The sequence below is a fragment of the Bombina bombina genome, chromosome 1 (genome assembly GCF_027579735.1).
Source record: "Bombina bombina isolate aBomBom1 chromosome 1, aBomBom1.pri, whole genome shotgun sequence".
In the NCBI taxonomy this organism is placed as follows: Eukaryota; Metazoa; Chordata; class Amphibia; order Anura; family Bombinatoridae; genus Bombina; species Bombina bombina.
This window is the reverse complement of record NC_069499.1, coordinates 57,374,724-57,399,246: the sequence shown is the minus strand read 5'-3', so window position 1 is coordinate 57,399,246 and position 24,523 is coordinate 57,374,724. Positions and strand designations below refer to the sequence as shown.

Below are 24,523 nucleotides of genomic sequence, written 5' to 3'. Positions count from 1 at the left end.
CTAAGATAGCTACAATGTAACTATAAGTTATATTGTAGCTAGCCTAGGGTTTATTTTATAAGTAAGTATTTAGTTTTAAATAGGAATCATTTATTTAATTGTAGTAATTTTATTTCGTTTTATTTAAATTATATTTAAGTTAGGGGGAGTTAGACTTAGGGTTAGACTTAGGTTTAGGGGTTAATAAATTTAATATAGTAGCGGCGACGTTGGGGGCGGCAGATTAGGGGTTAATAAATGTAGGTAGGTGTCGGCGATGTTAGGGACGGCAGATTAGGGGTTAATAAAATTTAACTAGTGTTTGCGAGGCGGGAGTGCGGCAGATTAGGGGTTAATATATTTATTAAAGTGGCGGCAATGTCCGATCGGCAGATTAGTGGTTAAAAACTTTATTTAAGTGTTTGCGATGTGGGGGGGGGCTCGGTTTAGGGGTTAATAGGTAGTTTATGGGTGTTAGTGTACTTTTTAGCACTTTAGTTAAGAGCTTTATGTTACGGCGTTAGCCCATAAAACTCTTAACTACTGACTTTTAAATGCGGTAGGAGTCTTGACAGGAGAGGGTCTACCGTTCACTTCTTCCAAGACTCGTAATAGGCAAATCCTATTAAAAAGATAGGATACGCAAAAAAAAAAAAAGATAGGATACTCAATTGACGTAAGGGGATTTGCGGTAAACTCGAGTCGCAGAAGAAAAGTGAGCGGTACACCTGTACCTGCCAGACTCGTAATACCAGCGGGCGTTAAAAAGCAGCGTTGGGACCTCTCAACGCTGCTTTTTAAGGCTAACGCAAGACTCGTAATCTCGCCGTAAGTTTACAAAAAAACAGAAAATCAAAAATCAAATTACCAAATTTAACAAGATTAAACCTAATCCCTATGAAAATAAAAAAGACCACCCAAAATAAAAACACCCCCTACTCTAATAATAAACTACCAGTAGCCCTTAAAAGGGCTTTTTGCAGGGCATTGCTCCAAGATAATCAACTCTTTTACAAAAAATATACAAAGTCCCACATAACATTAAACCCCCCGACCCCCCCAAAATAAAAGAACCTAACATTAAAAAACCTAAACCCATTGCCCTGAAAAGGGCATTTGTTTGGGCCTTGCCCTTAAAAGGGCATTTAGCTCTTTTTCTGCCCATCCCTAATCTAAATAAAACAAATCCCCCCCCCCCAAAAACCCTTAAAAAATCCTAAATCTAACCCCCAGGTTGGTACTCACGGTTCCTGAAGTCCGGCGGAGAAGGTTCTATTCCAGGCGGTGAAGTTTTCTTCCAAGCGCAACCTCTTCTTCATCCAGGAACATCCTGCGTGGAGTGGAGCTGAAGACTGAAGACCGCGGAGCTGAAGACCGGCGACCCTGGAACTGAAGACCGGCGACCGTGGAGCCATGGAGCGTGGAGGATCCTCTTTATACGATCTCCGCCGTACACTGAATAGTGAATTCAAGTTACGCGATTAAAGAAGGCGTCCCTTGAATTCCTATTGGCTGATTTGATTCTTCCAATTTAATTCGGCAATAAGGATGAAAGCTACTCAAATCCTATTGGCTATTTAAATTAGCCAATAGCATGAGAGCAAGTGGCTGATTTGAATAACCAATACAATTTCACTTGCTCTCATCCTATTGGCTAATTTAAAGAGCCAATATGATTTGAGTAGCTTTTGATACAGCCAATAGGATTTGAGTAGCTTTTTACACCCCATCTAATAGCCCTATCAAAATAAAAAGCCCCCCCCAAATAAAAAAAAACCCTAGCCTACAATAAACTACCAATTGCCCTTAAAAAGGCCTTTTGCAGGGCATTGCCCCAAAGAAATCAGCTCTTTTACCTGTAAAAATAAAATACAAACACCCCCCAACAGTAAAACCCACCACCCACACAACCAAACCCTCCAAATAAAAACCTATCTAAAAAACATAAGCTCCCCATTGCCCTGAAAAGGGCTTTTGTGTTGGCTTTGCCCTTTAACCCCTTAGTGACCACAGAACTTTTACATTTTCTGTCCGTTTGGGACCAAGGCTTTTTTTACATTTTTGCGGTGTTTGTGTTTAGCTGTAATTTTCCTCTTACTCATTTACTGTACCCACACATATTATATACCGTTTTTCTTGCCATTAAATGGACTTTCTAAAGATACCATTATTTTCATCATATCTTATCATTTACTATAAAAAAAATAAAATATGAGGAAAAGATTGAAAAAAACACACTTTTTCTCACTTTGACCCCCAAAATCTGTTACATATCTACAACCACCAAAAAACACCCATGCTAAATAGTTTCAAAATTTTATCCTGAGTTTAGAAATACCTAATGTTTACATGTTCTTTGCTTTTTTTGTAAGTTATAGGGCCATAAATACAAGTAGCACTTTGCTATTTCCAAACCATTTTTTATCAAAATTAGCGCTAGTTACATTGAAACCCTGATATCTGTCAGGAATACCTGAATATCCATTGACAAGTATATATTTTTTTTTAGAAGACATCCTAAAGTATTGATCTAGACCCATTTTGGCATATTTCATGCCACCATTTCACCGCCAAATGTGATCAAATAAAGAAAATTGTTCACTTTTTCACAAATGTTTTCACAAACTTTAGGTTTCTCACTGAAATTATTTACAAACAGCTTGTGCAATGATAGCATAAATGATTGTAAATGCTTCTCTTGGATCCCCTTTCTTTAGAAATAGCAGACATGTATGGCTTTGGCGTTGCTTTTTGGTAATTAGAAGGCTGCTAAATGCCACTGCGCACCACATGTGTATTATGCCTAACAGTGAATGGGTTAATTAGGGCGTATGTAGGGAGCTTCTAGGGTTAATTTTAGCTGTAGTGTAGTGTAGTAGACAACCTCAAGTATTGATCTAGGCCCATTTTGGTATATTTCATGCCACCATTTCACCGCCAAATGCGATCAAATTAAAAAAAAACGTAAATTTTTTCACAATTTTAGGTTTCTCACTGAAATTATTTACAAACAGCTTGTGCAATTATGGCACAAATGTTTGTAAATGCTTCTCTGGGATCCCCTTTGTTCAGAAATAGCAGACATACATGGCTTTGGCGTTGCTTTTTGGTAATAAGAAGGCCGTTAAATGCTGCTGCACATCACACGTGTATTATGGCTAGCAGTGAAGGGGTTAATTAGGTAGTTTGTAGGGAGCTTGCAGGGTTAATTTTAGTTTTAGTGTAGAGATCAGCCTCCCACCTGACACATCACACCCCCTGATCCCTCCCAAACAGCTCCCTTCCCTCCCCCACCCCACAATTGTCCCCGCCATCTTAAGTACTGGCAGAAAGTCTGCCAGTACTAAAATAAAAGGCATCTTTGAATATTCTTTTAAAAAAATTGAGCATATTTACATATGCTGCTATGTAGGATCCCCCCTTAGCCCCAACCTCCCTGATCCCCCCCAAAACAGCTCTCTAACCCCCCCTCTCTGCCTTATTGGGGGCCATCTTGGGTACTGGCAGCTGTCTGCCAGTACCCAGTTTGCAACAAAAAAAAGGGTTTTATTATTTTTATTTTATTTTTTTTCTGTAGTGTAGCTTCCCCCCCGCAGACAAACACCCCACCATACCGATCTTGCTACCCGATCTTGCTAAATTTTAAATAATATCCCCCTTTTCCCCCACTTCTACATAAAATATTTCTGTAGTGTAGCGGTTCCCACCCGCTCCCTCCCCGTGCACGCTCCCGCCCCTGCCTCCCTGTGCACGTGCGCGCGTCTGTGCGCGCGCCCTGACATCGCCGCCCACGATCCCGCCCCCCTCCGCATCAACCAGGGCCATCGATGGCCACCACCCGCCTCCCGGTCCTGCTCCCACCCACCAACGGAGTAAGTCACCGATCTCCGGTGCAGAGAGGGCCACAGAGTGGCTCTCTCTGCATCGGATGGCTTCAAAAGGTTATTGCAGGATGCCTCCATATCGAGGCATCACTACAATAACCGGAAAGCAGCTGGAAGCGAGCAGGATCGCTTCCAGCTGCTTTCCACACCGAGGACGTGCAGGGTACGTCCTCAGGCGTTAACTGCCTTTTTTTTGAGGACGTACCCGGCACGTCCTCGGTCGTTAAGGGGTTAAAGGGCATTTCACTTTTTTTTTAGCCCAAAGTCCCTAACCTAAAATTAAAACCCACCCAATAAACCCTTAAAAAAACCTAACACTAACCCCAGAAGATCCACTTACAGTTTTCGAAGACCCGACATCCATCCTCATCCAAGCGGCAGAAGTCCTCAGCGAAACCGGCAGAAGTCTTCATCCAAGCGGACCGAAGTCTTCATCCAAGCGGACCGAAGTCTTCATCCAGACGGCATCTTCTATCTTCATCCATCCGGCGCGGAGCGGCTCTATCTTCAAGATATCCAGAGCGGAGCATCCTCTTCTTACGATCGCCGCTGAAGAATGAAGTTTCCTTTAAATTACGTCATCCAAGATGGCGTCTCTTAAATTCAGATTGTCTGATAGAATTCTATCAGCCAATAGGAATTAAGGTGGAAAAAATCCTATTGGCTGTTGCAATCAGTCAATAGGATTGAGCTTTCATCCTATTGGCTGATCCAATCAGCCAATAGGATTGAGCTTGCATTCTATTGGCTATTAGATTATGTGTAATTAGTTTAAATATTTGATAATTTATTTTTTATTTTGTGTAACTTAGTGTTTTTTATTTTGTGTAACTTAGTTTTTTGGGTTTTTTTTGTAATTTAGTAATTCTTTATTGTATTAGATTTAAATAATTTGAGTAGGGTTAGGTTTTTAAATATGTAATATAGTTAATTTAAAGGGACATAATACTCATATGCTAAATCGCTTGAAACTGATGCAGTATAACTGTAAAAAGCTGACAGGAAAATATCACCTGAGCATCTCTATGTAAAAAAGGAAGATATTTTACCTCACAATCTCCTCAGCTCAGCAGAGTAAGTTCTGTGTAAAAAGTTATATTCAGCTGCTCCAAGCTGCAGGTAAAAATAAAAAATAAATTAAGAAATGAACAGCAGCCAATCAGCATCAGCAGTGCTGAGGTCATAAACTATTACTGTGATCTCATGAGATTTGACTTAACTCTCATGATATTTCATAGTAAGCTTCCTTTACCTGATTGGTGAAATAATATGAGAGTTCACGAGGCTCATCCTTTCAGCTGTCCCAGGACAGACACACTAAAATTCTGCTTAGAAATCCTTTACAATGGGAGGTGGCTACTGAGGAACTTTTGAGGTAAAATATCTTTCTTTTTTACATAGAGATGTTCAGGAGATATTTTCTAGTCAGCTTTTTACAGCTATGCTGCATCACTTTAAAGTGTTTAAACATTTGGGTATTATGACCCTTTAATTGTTAGTTTAATGTAATTTTAGTATAATAGTTAGGGTAGGTTAATTTGTAGTTTAATATAGTTTAATGTAATTTTAGTATAATAGTTAGAGTAGGTTAATTAATAGTTTAATATAGTTTAATGTAATTTTAGTATAATAGTTAGGGTAGGTTAATTAATAGTTTAATATAGTTTAGTTTAATTCTAAAGGTAAGTTTAAATTTATTATAAGATAGGGATGAGTTAATATTTAATGTAAAGTTAGCGGGTTGTTAGGTTTAGGGGTTAATAGCTTAATTTAGTTTATGGCGATGTGGAGGGCTGGCGGTTTAGGGGTTAATAGGTTTAGTAAGTGGTAGTGATGTGGGAGGCCAGGGGTTTAGAGGTTAATACATTTATTTAGTTGCGGAGGGCTCCAGGAGCGGCAGGATAGGGGTTAATTACTTTATTAGAGTTGCGGTGGGCTCCGGGAGCGGAGAGATAGGGGTTAATAACTTTATTAGAGTTGCGGCGGGGTCCGGGAGTGGCAGGATAGGGGTTAAACATTTTAGTATAGTGGCGGCGTTAAGTGACAGGGTATAAATAAAGTTGGGAAAAAGCCGAATAGCAGCGAGATCGATGACTGTTAGTTAACAACAGTCCGCTGCTTATCGCCCCGTACTTGGTGCACGGCTTTTTTACAGCTTTTTTTATAAATAAGTAGAGCGTATTCAGGTCCGCGGGTGTGATGTTAGGCGAGTGTATTGGTGCCGGCGAATGCAGCATAGTTGATGGCTTGATAAATATCCCTCTCAGCCTCCAAGCTTAGTGCATGTAGTTCCAAAACCAAAACCATGTTGAGCACAGGGTGTTAGTTTAAATCTGTTGTGTGTGTGTGTGTGCACAGCGTGTGAGTAAGTGTGTACAAGTTAGTGTGCTTCTGGTGTGTGTGCACAAGATGTGAGTGAGTGTGCACATGGTGTTGTGCTTCTAGTGTGTGTGCACAGGGGGTAAGTGAGTGTGCACACGGTGTTGTGCTTCTAGTATGTGTGCACAAGGGGTAAGTGAGTGTGCACATGGTGTTGTGCTTCTGGTGCGTGTGCACAAGATGTGAGTGAGTGTGCACATGGTGTTGTGCTTCTGGTGTGTGTGCACAAGATGTGAGTGAGTGTGCACATGGTGTTGTGCTTCTGGTGTGTGTGCACAGGGTGTAAGTGAGTGTGCACATGGTGTTGTGCTTCTAGTGAGTGTGCACAGGTTGTAAGTGAGTGTGCACATGGTGTTGTGCTTCTGGTGTGTGTGTGTACAAGATGTGAGTGAGTGTGCACATGGTGTTGTGCTTCTGGTGTGTGTGTGTACAAGATGTGAGTGAGTGTGCACATGGTGTTGTGCTTCTAGTGTGTGTGCACAGCGGGTATGTGAGTGTGCACATGGTGTTGTGCTTCTAGTGTGTGTGCACAGGGTGTAAGTGAGTGTGCACATGGTGTTGTGCTTCTAGTGAGTGTGCACACGTTGTAAGTGAGTGTGCACATGGTGTTGTGCTTCTAGTGAGTGTGCACAGGATGTGAGTGTGCACATGGTGTTGTACTTCTAGTGTGTGTGCACAGGGAGTAAGTGAGTGTGCACATGGTGTTGTGCTTCTAGTGAGTGTGCACATGGTGTACGTGAGTGTGCACATGGTGTTGTACTTCTAGTGTGTGTGCACAGGGGGTAAGTGAGTGTGCACATGGTGTTGTGCTTCTGGTGTGCACATGGTGTGTGCACAGTATGTGAGTGAATCTGCACACGGTGAGTGTGCACATGGTGTTGTGCTTCTAGTGTGTGTGCACAGGGTGTAAGTGAGTGTGCACATGGTGTTGTGCTTCTAGTGAGTGTGCACAGGTTGTAAGTGAGTGTGCACATGGTGTTGTGCTTCTAGTGAGTGTGCACAGCGGGTATGTGAGTGTGCACATGGTGTTGTGCTTCTAGTGTGTGTGCACAGGGTGTAAGTGAGTGTGCACATGGTGTTGTGCTTCTAGTGAGTGTGCACAGGTTGTAAGTGAGTGTGCACATGGTGTGCTTCTAGTGAGTGTGCACAGGATGTGAGTGTGCACATGGTGTTGTACTTCTAGTGTGTGTGCACAGGGAGTAAGTGAGTGTGCACATGGTGTTGTGCTTCTAGTGAGTGTGCACATGGTGTACGTGAGTGTGCACATGGTGTTGTACTTCTAGTGTGTATGCACAGGGGGTAAGTGAGTGTGCACATGGTGTTGTGCTTCTGGTGTGCACATGGTGTGTGCACAGTATGTGAGTGAATCTGCACACGGTGTTGTGTTTCTGGTGTGTGTGCTCACAGGGTGTGAGTGAGTGTGCACATTGTGTTGGGTTTCTGGTGTGTGTGCACAGGGTGTGAGTGAGTGTGCACATGGTGATGTGTTTCTGGTGTGTGTGTGTGTGCTCAGGGTGTGAGTGTGCACATGGTGTTGTGTTTCTGGTGTGTGTGCACAGGGTTGAGTGAGTGTGCACATTATGTTGTGTTTCTGGTGTGTGTGCACAGGGTTTAAGTAAGTGTGCACATGGTGCTGTGTTTTTGGTGTGTGTGCACAGGGTGTGAGTGATGTGGTTCTTGTGTGCACAGCTTAAGTACACATGGAGTTAACTACTTCTCTTTGCTACTAGAACCTTTCCAACAACCACCTTGGCGTGCACGGTTCTGAGGTAATCTCCAGGATGTTGCTGGATAACATTTCCCTGCAGAGCATAAAATTGGCAAGTGAGTCCTTTACCTGTCATCTTGTCTTTATTCTGAGATCACTGATGGCGAACCTTTTTCAGAGCGAGAGCCTGCTTAAAAATTACGCTCACTAATCGTTACTAGGTTTCATATCATCTTATAATAATCTTTACTTTGCACAAACTAGAGCCTATAAAGAAGCTACCCTGCCACATCTACACTATAACATAAACGTATACACTGTACCTAAACCATTCTACTGCACCCTCCACCATTCCCCTAAAATTCTAGTTGGAATCCATGCACTTTGCCTGATTGTTCCTACCACAAAGAACCCCTTGTACCCTTTGTACTGGTTCCTACATACATTACATTGAGTGCTCTATCTCCAACACTTTGCTCTCCTCTACCCAAATCCCCCCACATTGCTCTTACTAAAATGATTACACCTCGTTGCACCCAATACCAGGATTACTCTGCGCTGCACATATCTTGCTCCCCAGAACATTCTACGGGTATAATATGGTTAAATTCACACTAACCAGACTAATGTGACCACTATCTCATCCTTTGCAGAAAATGAGTTTGATGATGAATCTGCAAAGCATTTTGCTGAAGCTTTGTCTGTGAGTACAAGAAAAAAGATTTACTGTCACCTGCACCATCTTGCTTTGTGAGACCCCCATATCATTACTTTGCTTTACTGATCGCCATTGCTGTATTATCTTGTTCTAATTAAAGGGGCATTGCATTCATGTTATTCTTTTCTTCATCTAAATGAGGGATTTTGGAATGTGCTAAATTTATTGACACTTTATAGAGACATATCTTCTACTAGTAGAGCTGTGGTCATTGTCAGTGAGCATTAATACAACAGTATCGGTTGCACACAAGCATGCATTATTTGTTAGCATTAATTAAGGGACATGAAACCCCAAATTCAAAATTAACAACTTTCTAATTTACTTCTATTATCCAATTTTCTTTATTCTCTTGGTAGCTTTTGTTGAAAAGCAGGGACATAAGCTAAGGAGCGTGCACATGTCTGGAGCACTATATGACAGCAGTTTTGCAAGAATGTAATACATTTGTAAGAGCTCTAGATGACAGTACTGTTTTCTGTCAGGTAGTGCTCCAGACACCTATCTAGGTATACTTTATTTAAAATTCCAACAGAGAAGCTGGACAGGATACTTGATAAGCACTCTTCCCTCAGGGATGGAGGTTAGGGGCATATGAGGATAATTCAAATTCAAATGTCAATCTTTATTATTCCAATTAATGGGTTACAGTGTGACATTAAAAACAGTTGCAGCAAGGTAGCCTGTACTTCAAATAATAGCCTCAGCTGATAACACAACATATATGGTGAGTGTTAAACAGTTCTTAAAAGATAGTGATTGTGCTCAGATCAAAACTTAAATAATATGAGCATATCTAGATATACTCTATCAATAAGGAGTTGATAATGGATTGTGCATTACATTAATGTGGAAAATAGTAATAACCAAATGGTTAACATCAACACGGAATGGTTATAATGGCTCTGCGCGAGTCTACTGTTCCCATCTAGGGTAAATAATATCAACCATTGCTCGTGATGAAGTATATAGCAGCAATGCTGGAATTAAACAACCTGCTATGGGATGTAATGTTCCACTTCTATATGGTTTAAACATATCTGATCAGCTGGTTGTATAACGCTAATATCAAAGTAAAGTCAGAGTTATTCACAGTGTGTTAATATGCACCACTGTTTCTAACTTCTATGAGGGTCATACTACATAAGTGTAGTTATCACTGCGGTGAGTGAGTATATGGAAAGCAGCAATCAAATAAATCCGTATTACTGCTACTCGGACTTAGCATTGCATAGTCCCAGAATTCAAAAGGCTGTGCCCCAATTAGGTTTATTATCAGCACCATAACTTTCTAATCTCACATCTGAATATAGAAGCAGTGTGTTGAAGTGAGCTGAATTATGAAAAAGCAACACTGTTTCTGACTACAAACTAGTTATCACTGCGGTGAGTCAGTACACCGGACGGTGGCCATTTGGTAAATCAGTATAGCTGCTATTAAGGACTTGGCATTGCATAGTCCTAATATATTGAAGGCTGCACCCAGATTGAGTTAATAATCAACACCGCAACACTGTAATATCATAGAGGTCTAAGTTTGAAGTAAAGGCTTGTCGCTGTCTTAATTAAAATACAGGATACCCATTGATCCTGTTTCCCCCCTTAACATGTTTCGCCTTCACGGCTTTTTCCAAAGAAGAGGCGCCGCCTCTTCTGTGGCTTTATATACCCTATATGCATAACGTAACTGGCCTGTCACTGTCACACTGCACCTATTATGTATCTGGCACACTGCTGCTTATCTTTGTTACATGTGTTTGTCCTCAGGCCAATTTTCGGGTGACAGAACTGGATCTGAGTCACAATGAGTTCTGTGAGAAAGGAGGAGAGCATCTCGGACAGTTATTGGGTGAGAATTTATCCTGGTAAAAGTGTAGTATTTATAGAGGGGTAATTCAGGGGATTATATGCAGCAATAGGATCAGTTATTGAGATGTTATATACAGATTAGGTTGTAAGTAATTGCAGCTATAGATGAGTTACAATAACCTATTCAAGGTAGGGGTTTGTTTATTTGTGCCAAATAACTTATTCTCTTTCATTGGAAAAAGACAACACGCCCCTTGGTTCTTACCAGGAAGAACTCTGTGACACATATGCTTAAACTTGAAAAATGTCATTATATCAAAGCTGACAATTAGATATCTTCCTAAACATAGAATCTAACTGGAATAGGGTGTCATGGTGCTCTGTGAGCGTGAAAATAGGAGTCACCTCATGACAAATATGTCATTATTCCCTCATAGGTTAATAATAGTACTACTTATAACTCTATTAGAACCCTCAAGAATTGGCACCATTATTTCATATGGAGTAAAAGGGTGAGGTGTACACATAGGGAAACTGTTTCTATAAAGTAAACTGAGATTTATAAGGCACAAAACTCCTGTTTCCAATTAGTCACAGATTATTGTTGTACTGAATATGTCACTTGCATAGTTGAGCTTTATTTGTATTGGTAGTGAAGAAAAAAGGTAAAGTGGTGCGCAAATCTAACCCCTGCTGCACATATACAATTCTGTTCCCATAAACCAGATAGAAAGGTATTGAATAGTAAATATAAGAGGTAGTAAATGTGCGCTAACAGCTACGGGGTCAGTCAACAAAGAAAAAGATTACTCAATTGAGAGAGAAAATATATAATGTCAATAAAATAAACCTAAATCATTAAAAATACCTATATATACGTATGCACATGACCGGTCATCAATAAACTGTATTACTTTCACCTAATGTGTCTTCAAATATACATGCTAAAATATAACCAACACTCCTAGTAAATAGATTAAGCGTATTGAATCACAGAATAAAAAGGATCTTCGGATATGTTAATGTATATTATGCGATATTCGAAAAACGCTATACATAAATTAAATTAAATCATCTATATTTAATAAACAAACTAATGATCTTAGTTAAAATATGGCTAAAAATGTAAGAATGCAAAATATTAAAATGTCCTACGTCGTAAGTTGATATATAAACAAAAGATGTTTTGCACATATGTTTGAAAAGTCTTTCAGTGGAGATCCATATGCAATTATTGCGTTACAATGTTATACCATTGGACTCAATGTAGGTAGATATCACCTTTCAATCGTAAGAGCTCGTCGTGCAAATATTGGTGTCTTAGGCTTTAAAGGTGGGCTTCCAGATAGGTGCCTTATTTATCCGTACTGTCTGATCGCTAACCCAAGGGAATAAGACCACACTCACGGGCTGTTACACCTCTAAGTGCTTACCTGCATATAATTTCTACTTGCCGTGTAGTATCGCAGTGCACAGGTGTCTATACAGCTCAGTGTCTCTGGTTTCCCGGGTGCGTGACGTCACTCTCAGTAAGTAGTTCCGTTTTGTATGGGATATCCTTACTCTGCGCAGAGTTCCGTACTTGTAATATAGTCCCTCTTTGAATCCATGTTAATCCATGGAATTAGCTTGATAATCTTGTCTTCAGCAAACAGCTATCACTCCATACACGTGTTTCGCCGTGTAAAACGGCTTTATCAAGATGGTTTATTGTCTTTCTTCATATCCTTATAAATACATGCCTGAAACGTGATTGGAGAGTATTTTCGGATTCAATATCCGGTATTTTCCTATTTTATATTTAACAGATAATCAATGCAGCAACCCTGAGTTTATTGATGACCGGTCATGTGTATTTGTATATATAGGTATTTTTAATGATTTAGGTTTATTTTATTGACATTATATTAGGCATTAAATTATATATTTTCTCTCTCAATTGAGTGAACTTTATTTGTAACCTTACCTTACCTCCTTATTGGGCAATAATCTACTCTCTAATTTCCCCTAGAAGCCTCTTGATGTCTTTCCTCTCTGCTGGATGCACCTTACTTATTAGATTCTGCTACTTTTTCTCATTAAATCCTCATCTACTTTCCATCTAACTTTCTGTGAGTATCTGCCGCCCATTCACACTTGCCTGCAATATAACTCTCACCACTAGGTGCCTGAACACCCTGTCTTTCTAAACATGTGACTGCAGCCTGCTGTATTAAACCCACTGCCATTCATTTTCTTGTCCTTTTGGTATTATTACGTTATTATTACAATTAGTTGGACCATTATTAATATTTTTAATATCATTATTACTCACATAGGCCCAGATTACAAGATTACACCGCTCAAGTTAAATTAATAGCGCTCTTATTCTTGTGTTCATATTAGAAGTTGAAAGTAAAAAGGTAGCGCTTGAGTAAAAGCCACAGATGTGCTAACATCTGGAGGTCGAATAACACAGCCGTATTTTTGCCTCACCTCATAGACTTTTATGGGGTGAGCTTTTGGTCGAGCATCAACCCGAAGGTAAATAGCTTTATTCTTCACTCAGTAGAATTTTTTTTAATTATACAGTGGGGCAAAAAAGTATTTAGTCAGCCACCAATTGTGCAAGTTCTCCCACTTAAGAAGATGAGAGAGGCCTGTAATTTTCACCATAGGTATAGCTCAACTATGAGAGACAAAATGTGGAAACAAATCCAGACAATCACATTGTCTGATTTGTAAATAATTTATTTGTATATTATGGTGGAAAATAAGTATTTGGTCAATATCAAAAGTTAATCTCAATACTTTGTTATATATCCTTTGTTGGCAATGACAGAGGTCAAACGTTTTCTGTAAGTCTTCACAAGGTTGTCACACACTTTGCTGGTATGTTGGCCCATTTCTGCTTGCAGATCTCCTCTAGAGCAGTGATGTCTTGGGACTATTTATTTATGTATGTATTGGGTATTTGTAAAGCGCGGCTAATCACCCGTAAGGGTCTCAAGGCGCTGCTCATTTTATCGACCTCGGAAGGATGAAAGGCTGAGTGGACCTCGCCGGGGATCGAACCTGCAACCCTTGGGTTTCTACAGAGCTCAGCCACAGTGCCTTAGCATGCTGAGCTATCGTATCCATATATCCTTTTATCTTTACTGGAAAACAAAGAAACCTTTGCTCAAATCATCACTGAACTGGGACACAACTGTGGCTGAATCACAGTAAGCTTATGTGGCTATCAGGTTCTAGTTACCAGCTTTATTGGGTCTGTTTTTTGCATGGAAGCTCTCTGGATGCTCAGCTGTTCAGTTTGTATACTGCTAGCTTTTCAGTGTACGTAGCAGAGCCTTACTTTACAGCCTCTCTCCTTGCGAAATAGATTGTGAGCATGGTTTAAATCTAGACCTATTTTTATATGCCCATAAAGAGTGAAGATTGAGCAGTGCTTAATTAAAAGCAGGAACGATACCAGGATTACAATTGTTTTTTATTTATTTATTTCCTTTATCACAACTGGGAATAAAGGACATGGGACTTATCAACACAGCATTCAGGAAAACAACACTTCAGTGTGGTAAACTGTTTATGGACATTTTATTTGGAACACTTATTATTATTTACAGGGTTCTTGTCAGGATAGGTAAAGTCCAGAGTTAGACCCAAATGCTAGAATGAGGTTAATAACACCCTAGCACAGTGAGTATATACCAGGATCTGACCCTGCGACAGCTGTAGTATAATATACTCACAGTAATAGACTGGAAGATGACACAGCAGGGTCAGGAGAAGAAACTTTGTGTAGAAAGGGTTAACCAATAGAGTAATCAGGCAGGCAATGTCCAGCAACGGGTAATCAGGTAGGTAAGGGTTAACCAATAGAATAGTCAGACAAGCAATATCCAGTAACGTGTAATCAGGCAGATAGGAGTTAACCAATAGAGTAGTCAGGTAAGCAATGTCCAGCAACGTATTATCAGGCAGGTACGGGTTAACCAATAGAGTAGTCAGGTAAGCAATGTCCAGCAACGTGTAATCAGGCAGGTAAGGGTTAACCAATAGAGTAGTCAGGTAAGCAGTGTCCAGCAACGTGTTATCAGGCAGGTAGGGGTTAACCAATAGAGTAGTCAGGTAAGCAGTGTCCAGCAACGTGTTATCAGGCAGGTAGGGGTTAACCAATATAGTAGTCAGGTAAGCAGTGTCCAGCAACGTGTTATCAGGCAGGTAGGGGTTAACCAATAGAGTAGTCAGGTAAGCAGTGTCCAGCAACGTGTTATCAGGCAGGTAGGTGTTAACCAATAGAGTAGTCAGGTAAGCAGTGTCCAGCAACGTGTTATCAGGCAGGTAGGGGTTAACCAATAGAGTAGTCAGGAAAGCAGTGTCCAGCAACGTGTTATCAGGCAGGTAGGGGTTAACCAATAAAGTAGTCAGGTAAGCAGTGTCCAGCAACGTGTAATCAGGCAGGTAAGGGTTAACCAATAGAGTAGTCAGGTAAGCAGTGTCCAGCAACGTGTTATCAGGCAGGTAGGGGTTAACCAATAGAGTAGTCTGGTAAGCAGTGTCCAGCAACGTGTTATCAGGCAGGTAGGGGTTAACCAATAGAGTAGTCAGGTAAGCAATGTCCAGCAACGTGTTATCAGGCAGGTAGGGGTTAACCAATAGAGTAGTCAGGTAAGCAGTGTCCAGCAACGTGTTATCAGGCAGGTAGGGGTTAACCAATAGAGTAGTCAGGTAAGCAGTGTCCAGCAACAATATCAGGCAGGTAGGGGTTTAGAATAAGCAGGCACAAATTCAGGAATCACAAGAATAAATTTGTACTCACATAGCCCACGAGTAACAACAAACAGGCACCGATGAGAGGAGACGCCGGAATAAGAAGGCCTCCTGACGTCATCGGAAGAGCCGACAGGAACAGGGTTGCTAAGCAACCAATGAAAGCGCTACCGCGCTGAGACAGAGGAAGCGATCAGCAGCTGAGCGATCGCGACAGTTCTCTTTGTAAAATTCCTAAGTTCACTGCTATATATATAATTTATTGTATGTAAGTTCACACACACTATTTATTTTATTTTATAGTGCAATAAACGAATCAGTTTGACACTAGTATCATGTGTTTTGATGTTTTACTTCACCAGTATGGATGGTCATAGCAATATATGGCCGTTGTTTTTCTCTATTTAAGGTTTGAGACAAGAGTGCTTTTTCTAGTACTTTTCATTTTCTTTTTTTTTTATTTAATATTTTATAAATGTATTATTTATTTATATTCATCCAAGATGGCGACCCTTAAATTCCGATTGGCTGATAGAATTCTATCAGCCAATCGGAATTAAGGTAGGAAAAATCCTATTGGCTGATGCAATCAGCCAATAGAATTGAAGTTCAATCCTATTGGCTGATTCAATCAGCCAATAGGATTGAGCTTGCATTCTATTGGCTGATTAGAACAGCCAATAAAATGCAAGCTCAATCCTATTGGCTGATTGTATCAGCCAATAGGATTTTTCCTACCTTAATTCCGATTGGCTGATAGAATTCTATCAGCCAATCGCAATTCAAGGGACGCCATCTTGGATGACGTCATTTAAAGGAATATTCATTCGTCGGGTAGTCGTCAGCCTGGAAGGATGCTCTGCGTCGGATGTCTTGAAGATGGAGCCGCTCCGCTCCAGATGGATGAAGATAGAAGATGCCGCCTGGGTGAAGACTTCTGCCCGTCTGGAGGTCCTCTTCTGCTCAGATAGGATGAAGACTTCTGGCCGTCTGGAGGACCACTTCTCCCCGGTTGGGTGAAGACGTCTCAAGGTAGGGTGATCTTCAAGGGGTTAGTGTTAGGTTTTATTAAGGGGGGATTGGGTGGGTTTTAGAGTAGGGTTGGGTGTGTGGGTGGTGGGTTGTAATGTTGTGGGTGGGTATTGTATTTTCTTTTACAGGTAAAAGAGCTGATTACTTTTGGGCAATGCCCCGCAAAAAGCCCTTTTAAGGGCTATTTGTCATTTAGTGTAGGGTAGGGATTTTTATTATTTTGGGGGGCTTTTTTATTTTATTAGGGGGATTAGATTAGGTGTAATTAGTTTAAAATTCTTGTAATTATTTTATTATTTTCTGTAATTTAGTGAGGGTTTTTTGTACTTTAGATAATTTTATTTAATTGTATTTAATTGTATTTAGTTTAGGTAATTATTTTAATCATAGTGTAGTGTTAGGTATAATTGTTACTTAGGTTAGGTTTTATTTTACAGGTATATTTGTATTTATTTTAACTAGGAAGTTATTAAATAGTTAATAACCATTCTACCTAGTTAAAATAAATACAAACTTGCCTGTAAAATAAAAATAAATCCTAAAATAGCTACAATGTAACTATTAGTTATATTGTAGCTATCTTATGGTTTATTTTATAGGTAAGTATTTATTTTTAAATAGGAATAATTTATTTAATTATAGGAATATTTATTTAGATTAATTAAAATTATATTTAAGTTAGGGGGTGTTAGGGTTAGGGTTAGACTTAGGTTTAGGGGGTTAATAAATTTAATGTAGGTTGCGGTGTGTAGGGGGGTCACATTAGGGTGTTAATAAATATAATCTAGGTGGCGGCGGGGTCCGGGAGCGGCGGTTTAGGGGTTAAACACTTTATTTAGTTGTGGCGGGCTCCGGGAGCGTCGGTTTAGGGGTTAATAAGTATAATGTAGGTGGCGGCGGTGTAGGGGGGTCAGATTAGGGGTTAATAAATATAATGTAGGTGGCGGCGGGGTCCGGGAGTGGCAGTTTAGGGTTTAGTACATATAATGTAGGTGGCGGTGGGCTCCGGGAACGGCGGTTTAGGGGTTAAACACTTTATTAGAGTTGCGGTGGGCTCCAGGATTGGCAGTTTAGGGGTTAATAACTTTATTTAGGTGCGGCGGGGTCCGGGAGCGGTGGTATAGGGGGTAAAACAGTATAGTATAGTGTGGGTGCTTAGTGACAGGGTACCAAGAAAGCTGTGAATAAGCTGAAGAGCAGCGAGATTGATGACTGTTAGTTAACAACAGTCCGCTGCTCATCGCTCCGTACTTGGTGCGCTGCTTTTTGACAGCTTTCTTGATAATTTTGGAGAACGTATTCAGGTCTGCGGCAGCGATGTTAGGCGATCTTAGGCGAGCGTATTGGTGCCGTCGAATGCAAGAAAGTCGACGGCTTGATAACTATAGGCCTAATTCTTCATGTGCGCAAATCAGTCAGGAGTACACTAATTCTTCATGGCAGCGGCGGTTTAGGGGTTAATAAGTATAATGTAGGTGGCGGCGGTGTAGGGGGGGCAGATTAGGGGTTAATAAGTATAATGTAGGTGGCGGCGGTGTAGGGGGGGCAGATTAGGGGTTAATAAGTATAATGTAGGTGGCGGCGGTGTAGGGGGGGCAGATTAGGGGTTAATAAGTATAATGTAGGTGGCGGCGGTGTAGGGGGGGCAGATTAGGGGTTAATAAGTATAATGTAGGTGGTGGCGGTGTAGAGGGGGCAGATTAGGGGTGTTTAGACTCAGGGTACATGTTAGGGTGTTAGGTGTAGACGTTCCCATAGGAATCAATGGGATATCGGGCAGCAGCGAACATGAGCTTTCACTGCTTTCAGTCCGGCAGATCGTATGTTACGTCACTATATTCTACTTTTGCCGGTCTGTAGGGTTTGATAACTACGGCGAATCAGGCTCGCCACAAATACGCTGCGGAATTCCAGCGTATTTGCGGTTGACAGCTTGATAAATAGAGGCCTTAGTGTACTCCTGTCACTTTAGCGCACATGAAGAATTAGTGTACTCCTGTCTGATTTGCGCACATGAAGAATTAGTGTACTCCTGTCTGATTTGCACACATGAAGAATTAGTGTACTCCTGTCTGATTTGTGCACAAGAAGAATTAGTGTACTCCTGTCTGATTTGTGCACATGAAGAATTAGTGTACTCCTGTCTGATTTGCGCACATGAAGAATTAGTGTACTCCTGTCTGATTTGCGCACATGAAGAATTAGTGTACTCCTGTCTGATTTGCGCACATGAAGAATTAGTGTACTCCTGTCTGATTTGTGCACATGAAGAATTAGTGTACTCCTGTCTGATTTGCGCACATGAAGAATTAGTGTACTCCTGTCTGATTTGCGCACATGAAGAATTAGTGTACTCCTGTCTGATTTGTGCACATGAAGAATTAGTGTACTCCTGTCTGATTTGCGCACATGAAGAATTAGTGTACTCCTGTCTGATTTGCGCACATGAAGAATTAGTGTACTCCTGTCTGATTTGCGCACATGAAGAATTAGTGTACTCCTGTCTGATTTGTGCACATGAAGAATTAGTGTACTCCTGTCTGATTTGCACACATAAAGAATTAGTGTACTCCTGTCTGATTTGTGCACATGAAGAATTAGTGTACTCCTGTCTGATTTGTGCACATGAAGAATTAGTGTACTCCTGTCTGATTTGTGCACATGAAGAATTAGTGTACTCCTGACTGATTTGCGCACATAAAGAATTAGTGTACTTCTGTCTGGTTTGCACACATTAAGAATTAGTATACTCCTGTCTGATTTGCGCACATGAAGAATTAGTGTACTCCTGTCTGATTTGTGCACATGAAGAATTAGTGTACTCCTGTCTGGTTTGAACACATTAAGAATTAGTGTACTCCTTTCTGATTTGCACACATAAAGAATTAGTGTACTCCTCTCTGATTTGCACACATAAAGAATTAGTGTACTCCTGTCTGATTTGCGCACATGAAGAATTAGTGTACTCCTGTCTGATTTGCACACATAAAGAATTAGTGTACTCCTTTCTGATTTGCACACATAAAGAATTAGTGTACTCCTCTCTGATTTGCACACATAAAGAATTAGTGTACAGGTATACCCCGCTCATACAGCGGGTTAGGGACCGGAGCCCCGCTGTAAAGTGAAAACAGCCTTAAAGTGAAACAAGGCAGTTTTAGCTTTCTTTTCACTTGCCAGTGTGTTTAAAAACTTAAAAACATGTTTTAACTAACTTATATTAGGTGTGCAATAGCGCTAAGTTTAGTTTAACACTCGCACCGCACAGTATTCAATAAATACTGTACCTGTAAAATAGTGACAATCACTGTAGTACAATTTGCCAGAGTATAGCACAATGGGGCCCATTTATCAAAGGGCTTGCGGACCTGATCCGACACTGCGGATCAGGTCCGCAAGAACTCGCTAAATGCGGAGAGCAATACGCTCTCCACATTTAACATTGCACCAGCAGCTCACAAGAGCTGCTGGTGCAACGCCGCCCCCTGCTGACTCGCGGCCAATCGGCCGCCAGCAGGGAGCTGTCAATCAACCCGATCGTATTCGATCGGGTTGATTTCCGGTGGTTCCTGTCCTCCTGCTCAGAGCAGGCGGACAGGGTTATGAAGCAGCGGTCTTTAGACCGCTGCTTCATAACTTGTGTTTCTGGCGAGTCTGAAGACTCGCCAGAAACACGGCCCTTCAAGCTCCATACGGAGCTTGATAAATGGGCCTGTGAGACACAGATTGCACTGTAATGCTGTAAACAGAGTGAACTAAGCATAATAAAATGGTGCCAGTCACTTTTCTTGCAATCTCACGAAGATTACAGCACTGTTTTAAAATCCTTGGAGGTTGAACTTCAGCTCCACAAAGCGCTGTATTAGCGAAGCGCTGTAAAGTGAAGCGCTGTAAAGTGAGGTATACCTGTACTCCTTTCTGATTTGCACACATAAAGAATTAGTGTACTCCTCTCTGATTTGCACACATAAAGAATTAGTGTACTCCTTTCTGATTTGCACACATAAAGAATTAGTGTACTCCTCTCTGATTTGCACACATAAAGAATTAGTGTACTCCTTTCTGATTTGCGCACATGAAGAATTAGTGTACTCCTGTCTGATTTGCACATATAAAGAATTAGTGTACTCCTCTCTGATTTGCGCACATGAAGAATTAGTGTACTCCTGTCTGATTTGTGCACATGAAGAATTAGTGTACTCCTGTCTGATTTGCACACATGAAGAATTAGTGTACTCCTGTCTGATTTGCACACATGAAGAATTAGTGTACTCCTTTCTGATTTGTGCACATGAAGAATTAGTGTACTCCTGTCTGATTTGTGCACATAAAGAATTAGTGTACTCCTGTCTGATTTGCGCACATGAAGAATTAGTGTACTCCTGTCTGATTTGCGCACATAAAGAATTAGTGTACTCCTGTCTGATTTGTGCACATAAAGAATTAGTGTACTCCTGTCTGATTTGCGCACATAAAGAATTAGTGTACTCCTGTCTGATTTGCGCACATAAAGAATTAGTGTACTCCTGTCTGATTTGCGCACATAAAGAATTAGTGTACTCCTGTCTGATTTGTGCACATGAAGAATTAGTGTACTCCTGTCTGATTTGCACACATAAAGAATTAGTGTACTCCTCTCTGATTTGCACACATAAAGAATTAGTGTACTCCTTTCTGATTTGCGCACATGAAGAATTAGTGTACTCCTGTCTGATTTGCACACATTAAGAATTAGTGTACTCCTTTCTGATTTGCACACATAAAGAATTAGTGTACTCCTCTCTGATTTGCGCACATGAAGAATTAGTGTACTCCTTTCTGATTTGCGATCATGCAGAATTAGCCCTCTAGACTTTCTTGCATTCAACGGCACGAATACACTCGCCTAAGTTCGCCTTACATCACTGCCGCGAACCTGAATACGTTCGCCAAAATTATCAAGAAAGCTGTCAAAAAGCCACGCACCAAGTACGGAGCGATGAGCAGCGGACTGTTGTTAACTAACAATCATCGATATCGCTGCTCTTTGGCTTATTCGCAGCTTTCTTGCTACCCTGTCACTAAGCACCCACACTAAACTAAACTATTTACCCCCTATACCGCCGCTCCCAGACCCCCCCCCCCGCAACTAAATAAAGTTATTAACCCCTAAACTGCCGCTCCAGGCGCCCACCACAAGTCTAATAAAGTGTTGAACCCCTAAACAGCCGTTCCCGGAGCCCACCGCCACCTACATTATATGTATTAACCCCTAAACCACCTCTCCCGGACCCCGCCGCAACTAAATAAAATGTTTAACCCCTAAACCGCTGCTCACGGATCCCGCCACCACCTCCATTAAATTTATTAACCCCTAATCTGACCCCCCTACACCGCCGCCACCTACATTATATTTATTAACCCCTAATCTGACCCACCTACACCGCCGCCACCTACATTGAATTTATTAACCCCTAATCTCCCACCCCCAACGTCACCGCCAATATATTAAATTTATTAACAACTAAACCTAAGTCTGACCCTAGCCCTAACACCCCCTAACTTAAATATAATTTAAATTAATCTAAATAAATATTCCTATCATGAAATAAATTATTCCTATTTAAAACTAAATACCTATAAAATAAACCCCAAGATAGCTACAATATAACTAATTGTATTTATTTTTATTTTACAGGCAACTTTGTATTTATTTTTACTAGGTATAATAGTTATTAAATAGTTATTTACTATTTAATAACTACCTAGCTAAAATAAATACAAAAGTACCTGTAAAATAAATCCTAACCTAAGTTACAATTACACCTAACACTACACTATAATTAAATGAATTACCTAAATTAAAATAAATTAATTACAATTAAATAAAATTAACTAAAGTATAAAAAAAACAAACACTAAATTACAGAAAATAATAAAATAATTACAAATTTTTAAAACTAATTACACCTAATCTAATCCCGCTAATAAAATAAAAAAGCCCCCCAAAATAAAAAAAATCCCTACCCTACACTACATTACAAATAGCCCTTAAAAGGGCCTTTTGTGGGGCATTGCCCCAAAGTGATCAGCTCTTTTACCTGTAAAAGAAAATACAATACCCACCCCCAACATTACAACCCACCACCCACACACCCAACCCTACTCTAAAACCCACACAATCCCCCCTTAATAAAAACTAACACTACCCCCTTGAAGATCACCCTACCTTGAGACGTCTTCACCCAGCCGGGCACAAGTGGTCCTCCAGAGGGGCAGAAGTCTTCATCCGATCCGGGCAGAAGAGGACCTCCAGACGGCCAGAAGTCTTCATCCAGGCGGCATCTTCTGTCTTCATCCATCCGGTGAAGAGCGCCTCCATCTTGAAGACATCCAACGCGGAGCATCCATCCAGACCAACGACTACCCGACGAATGAATATTCCTTTAAATGACATCATCCAAGATGGCGTCCCTTTAATTCCGATTGGCTGATAGAATTCTATCAGCCAATCAGAATTAAGGTAGGAAAAATCCTATTGGCTGATGCAATCAGCCAATAGGATTAAAGTTCAATCCTATTGGCTGATCCAATCATTCAATAGGATTGAGCTCGCATTCTATTGGCTGATTGGAACAGCCAATAGAATGCGAGCTCAATCCTATTGGCTGATTGCATCAGTAGGGTGATCCTACTAATTCACCCTATTCCTAGGGTGAATTAGTGTACTCCTGTCTGATTTGCGCACATGAAGAATTAGTGTACACCTGTCTGATTTGTGCACATGAAGAATTAGTGTACTCCTGTCTGATTTGTGCACATGAAGAATTAGTGTACTCCTGTCTGATTTGCGCACATGAAGAATTAGTGTACTCCTGTCTGATTTGTGCACATGAAGAATTAGTGTACTCCTGTCTGATTTGTGCACATGAAGAATTAGTGTACTCCTGTCTGATTTGTGCACATGAAGAATTAGTGTACTCCTGTCTGATTTGTGCACATGAAGAATTAGTGTACTCCTGTCTGATTTGTGCACATGAAGAATTAGTGTACTCCTGTCTGATTTGTGCACATGAAGAATTAGTGTACTCCTGTCTGATTTGTGCACATGAAGAATTAGTGTACTCCTGTCTGATTTGTGCACATGAAGAATTAGTGTACTCCTGTCTGATTTGTGCACATGAAGAATTAGTGTACTCCTGTCTGATTTGTGCACATGAAGAATTAGTGTACTCCTGTCTGATTTGTGCACATGAAGAATTAGTGTACTCCTGTCTGATTTGTGCACATGAAGAATTAGTGTACTCCTGTCTGATTTGCGCACATGAAGAATTAGTGTACTCCTGTCTGATTTGCGCACATGAAGAATTAGTGTTCTCCTGTCTGATTTGCGCACATGAAGAATTAGTGTACTCCTGTCTGATTTGCGCACATGAAGAATTAGTGTACTCCTTTCTGATTTGCGCACATGAAGAATTAGTGTACTCCTGTCTGATTTGCGCACATGAAGAATTAGTGTACTCCTGTCTGATTTGCGCACATGAAGAATTAGTGTACTCCTGTCTGATTTGCGCACATAAAGAATTAGTGTACTCCTGTCTGATTTGCGCACATGAAGAATTAGTATACTCCTGTCTGATTTGTGCACATGAAGAATTAGTGTACTCCTGTCTGATTTGTGCACATGAAGAATTAGTGTACTCCTGTCTGATTTGTGCACATGAAGAATTAGTGTACTCCTGTCTGATTTGTGCACATGAAGAATTAGTGTACTCCTTTCTGATTTGTACACATGAAGAATTAGTGTACTCCTGTCTGGTTTGTACACATGAAGAATTAGTGTACTCCTGTCAGGTTTGCGCACATGAATAATTACTGTACTCCTGTCTGGTGTACGCACATAAACCCGACATGGGGTACACTAATTCTTCATGTGCACTTAAATGTGAGCAGCATCTAAAAACTCCAAAATAGCTCAGCACGTGGGTGGAAATGATCATATGGAACAACACATTTGCATACAGAATTACATACAAATCACTTATCTAAAAATGATCTTGTTTAGGAAAAGAAAAAGTCTTGTACAATCTGAAGCTATTTTTTATATATATATTATTTGTGTGATGTATTCCTTTTATATGTATCACTTCTACATAATGTCAATCATTTTATCACAAAAGTATCGGCTAGATTACGAGTTGTGCATTAGGGTAAAAAAGCAGCGTTAACAGTTCCTAACGCTGCTTTTTTACACCCGCTAATATTACGAGTCTTGCAGGTTTA

The 24,523-nt window shown here is 40.5% G+C and overlaps 1 protein-coding gene across 1 annotated transcript in view; it reads left to right on the top strand.

Moving 5' to 3' along the window:
* LRRC74A (leucine rich repeat containing 74A) overlaps positions 1-24,523 on the top strand; it is a 167,215-nt gene that overhangs the window by 10,114 nt on the left and 132,578 nt on the right. Inside the window, exons 4-6 of the mRNA XM_053706018.1 lie at positions 7,973-8,066; positions 8,604-8,653; positions 10,436-10,517. Of these exons, the coding sequence (XP_053561993.1) occupies positions 7,973-8,066; positions 8,604-8,653; positions 10,436-10,517 (226 nt within the window). The remainder of the gene's footprint in view (positions 1-7,972; positions 8,067-8,603; positions 8,654-10,435; positions 10,518-24,523) is intronic.